General features: G+C 51.8%; 1 protein-coding gene across 1 annotated transcript; it reads left to right on the forward strand.

The window, feature by feature from the left end:
* The first annotated feature begins 1,200 nt into the window (after nucleotides 1–1,200).
* Nucleotides 1,201–1,963, forward strand: LOC147986673 (protein MARD1-like). The gene has a single exon (XM_087544877.1). The coding sequence runs from the start codon at nucleotides 1,312–1,314 to the stop codon at nucleotides 1,630–1,632; it is 321 nt and encodes a 106-aa protein (XP_087401003.1). The 5' UTR covers nucleotides 1,201–1,311; the 3' UTR covers nucleotides 1,633–1,963.
* The last annotated feature ends 676 nt before the right edge of the window (nucleotides 1,964–2,639 follow it).

The following is a 2,639-nucleotide window of genomic DNA, read 5'->3' on the forward strand; positions in this document are numbered from 1 at the left end:
ACCTACTAAATCCCTAACAATATAGCACACAGATCCTAAACCATACCTAACAAATACAAGTGCAAAATCCAATGAAATTTGAGAAAGTGGATGAACTAGCTTTCTCTAGATCAGTACAATGCGAAGATTGCAAACAATAAAAAGAGAGGAAAAGAAGGAGAATACCTTAAAGATTTGAGGGGGGAGAAGGTTGACTCTTGTTTAGCCCTTGGCCACTTATTTGAGAGGGGGAGAGTGGCTAGGAGGCGAGAGGAAGAACAAAAGAACGAACAGAGACCTTGGGCTCGGAATGGGAGGCCTCGCGCTAGATCTGCCCGTTTTCTTTAGCGAAAGGGCTTGGCGCCTGGGCCAAGGCGTAAGGGTTCTGAGCATGACAGCTCCGTCTGGGGTGTCATACTCCATCAGCCTAGGTCCGTCCGGGCCGACGTGGCAAGTCAGTTCTGCCCTAATGGCCCCTTGATCAGGGTGTCATGATGCCTAGCATGACGTCCTGGGGCCGGCCGTCATAAAAATGAAGCCATTTTTTGATATCTATTACTAGTTTAAATGGGGTCCATTTTGTGTTTAATTTTGAAGATGGACCAAATTTGCTGTTTTTCACTAGGAGACATGCCTCGTCTTCGTCTTCAAAAGCAATAAAAACCACCGTGCTTCTCCAAAAAAGAAAAAAAAACACCGTGCAAGATTCTCGCGGAGAGCCCCCAGTCCCCTACCAGCCGCGCGTGTCACGATGCAGTTAGCCTGGAGTCAAGCCCACTGCACCACTCATCTGATCCACTGGGAGCTTCCCCCGCACACTTTCCGCGTGAAAGACTCCAAACCTTGGAGTCCCTACCGTGAAAGCAAACGCCACGACCAGCTGTTGGCCACGTCAAGCTGAGTCGCCGGTATTACCATCGACGCGACCCCCGCCCGGATCTCGTCGTTTTCGCCCGCGTCCCACCGCCACCAGCTGCGCCATGGGCCATGGCCGCAGAACAAAACATAAAGTAATGATTAAACCGCTCCGACACTCACTTACCGGTGGGCCGGCCGGCATGTGGGTTCCAGAACCGCCCACAGCTTTCTTTCCCCCTCAGCTTTTCGCCCAAGCATCTCACACAAAAAAAATGAAAATAAAACTTTCCGCCCAAGCACCACGTCACGGCCTCGAACCCTCTTGCCCTCCACCCTCCCCGCGGGTTTATATGCCCGCCCCGTCCACCTCCTCCGAACCTCAGCTCAAGCGGAACCCGCACACCCTCGCTCTCTCGAGTTCCTCTTCTTCTTCCCCCGAGCAAGGAGGAGGCTGCATCCGCACAGCCCTGCGTCATGGCCGCCTGCGCCTTCTTCTTCGACGCGGAGCCGCTGGGCGAGCCCGGGCTGCAGCTGCACGGGCCGGAGCTGGAGCTGGACGCCTGCGCGCTCTGCACCAAGCCGCTGCAGGGCAACAGCGACATCTTCATGTATAAGGGGGACACCCCCTTCTGCAGCGAGGACTGCCGCTACGAGCAGATGCACTTCGACGCCGCCATGGCCAGGCAGCAGGCCAGCGCCAGGCGGAAGCAGCAGCAGCAGCAGGCCCAGGCGCAGCCCAGCGTGCCGGCGCCGGCGCCCGTGTCCGCCAAGGCCGACGTCTCCGTGGCGAGCTAGTCGAGCCGCGCCGCATCGGGCTGGCTAGCTAGTAGGAACTATGTACCCTTTTTGCCTTGGGTTGAAGGAGGAGGACGCGGGGTTCTTTGGACGGCCAGTGTTCTTGCCTGGCATCCGGTGCCGATCGATCAATCTATTGATCTGCACAGGACTATCAGTCCAGGATCACCGCGGGCTTTTGATTGGCCCCCTTTTGGGGTTTGGGTTTGGCTATGACTATGAGAGGAGAGAGCGGGTGTGCAAGAGCACCGTCGCTGTGTAATTATTCAAGGCAAGCGATGTAAAGTATTTCTCCAAATTTCGAAGGAAATATGATCATGTTTATTATTCATTTGAATGAGCATATTGTTTCGAACCAACAGATGTTGATGGTATGGTACATGGTACAACTGAAAATTTTATCAAATGATGAACGATTTGCCGTCCAAGAATCAGAGACAATTGTTTTCACTTGCCAGGATTGCAGCTCGTGCCACAAAACAGCTAATGTATCTATTCATTGCTCTATTTATTTTTGCGGGGAGCTAGCGCATCCAATATGATGCATTTCCCTGTAACCGAAAGCAGTTCGCCATGATTATGTTCTGTTAAGCGAAATGCTATTTGCTATCTAAATCTCTGAAAAATACTAAACTTGGCCGGCCCAGCAAATCATGTACTGAACCAGGTCCGCATATCAATTTAAATACGAATACGAGGAAAACGAATCTTCAACGAACAAGCGAAACCCAATTTTCATTTGGCGAATCGAGTAAACAAAAGGCCATGCAGAGAAAATCAAATCAAGCAAGTGTGAGTAAACAAAATCCCCTAAAAAAAGAAGAATTAAGTAAACAAAGAGCCAAGGCAAGAGGAAATCAAATCAAACATGATACACACTCCAGCGCCGAAGGTGGAGGAAATCAAATCAACCATGATGCCCCAACGGGCCAATCCTCCGGCGTCACACTCGTGGAACGCCTCAATTATTTTACTGTTTTCCGTGCGCCTCGCGACTCAGCGCCGAG

The sequence above is a fragment of the Triticum urartu genome, chromosome 2A, assembly GCF_056163025.1.
Source record: "Triticum urartu cultivar PI428250 chromosome 2A, HENAU_Tu73, whole genome shotgun sequence".
Lineage (NCBI taxonomy): Eukaryota > Viridiplantae > Streptophyta > Magnoliopsida > Poales > Poaceae > Triticum > Triticum urartu.

What these genes read in the sequence shown, in the direction of transcription:
- LOC147986673 (XM_087544877.1), top strand. Translation starts at nt 1,312, where the DNA reads ATGGCCGCCTGCGCCTTCTTCTTCGACGCGGAGCCGCTGGGCGAGCCC.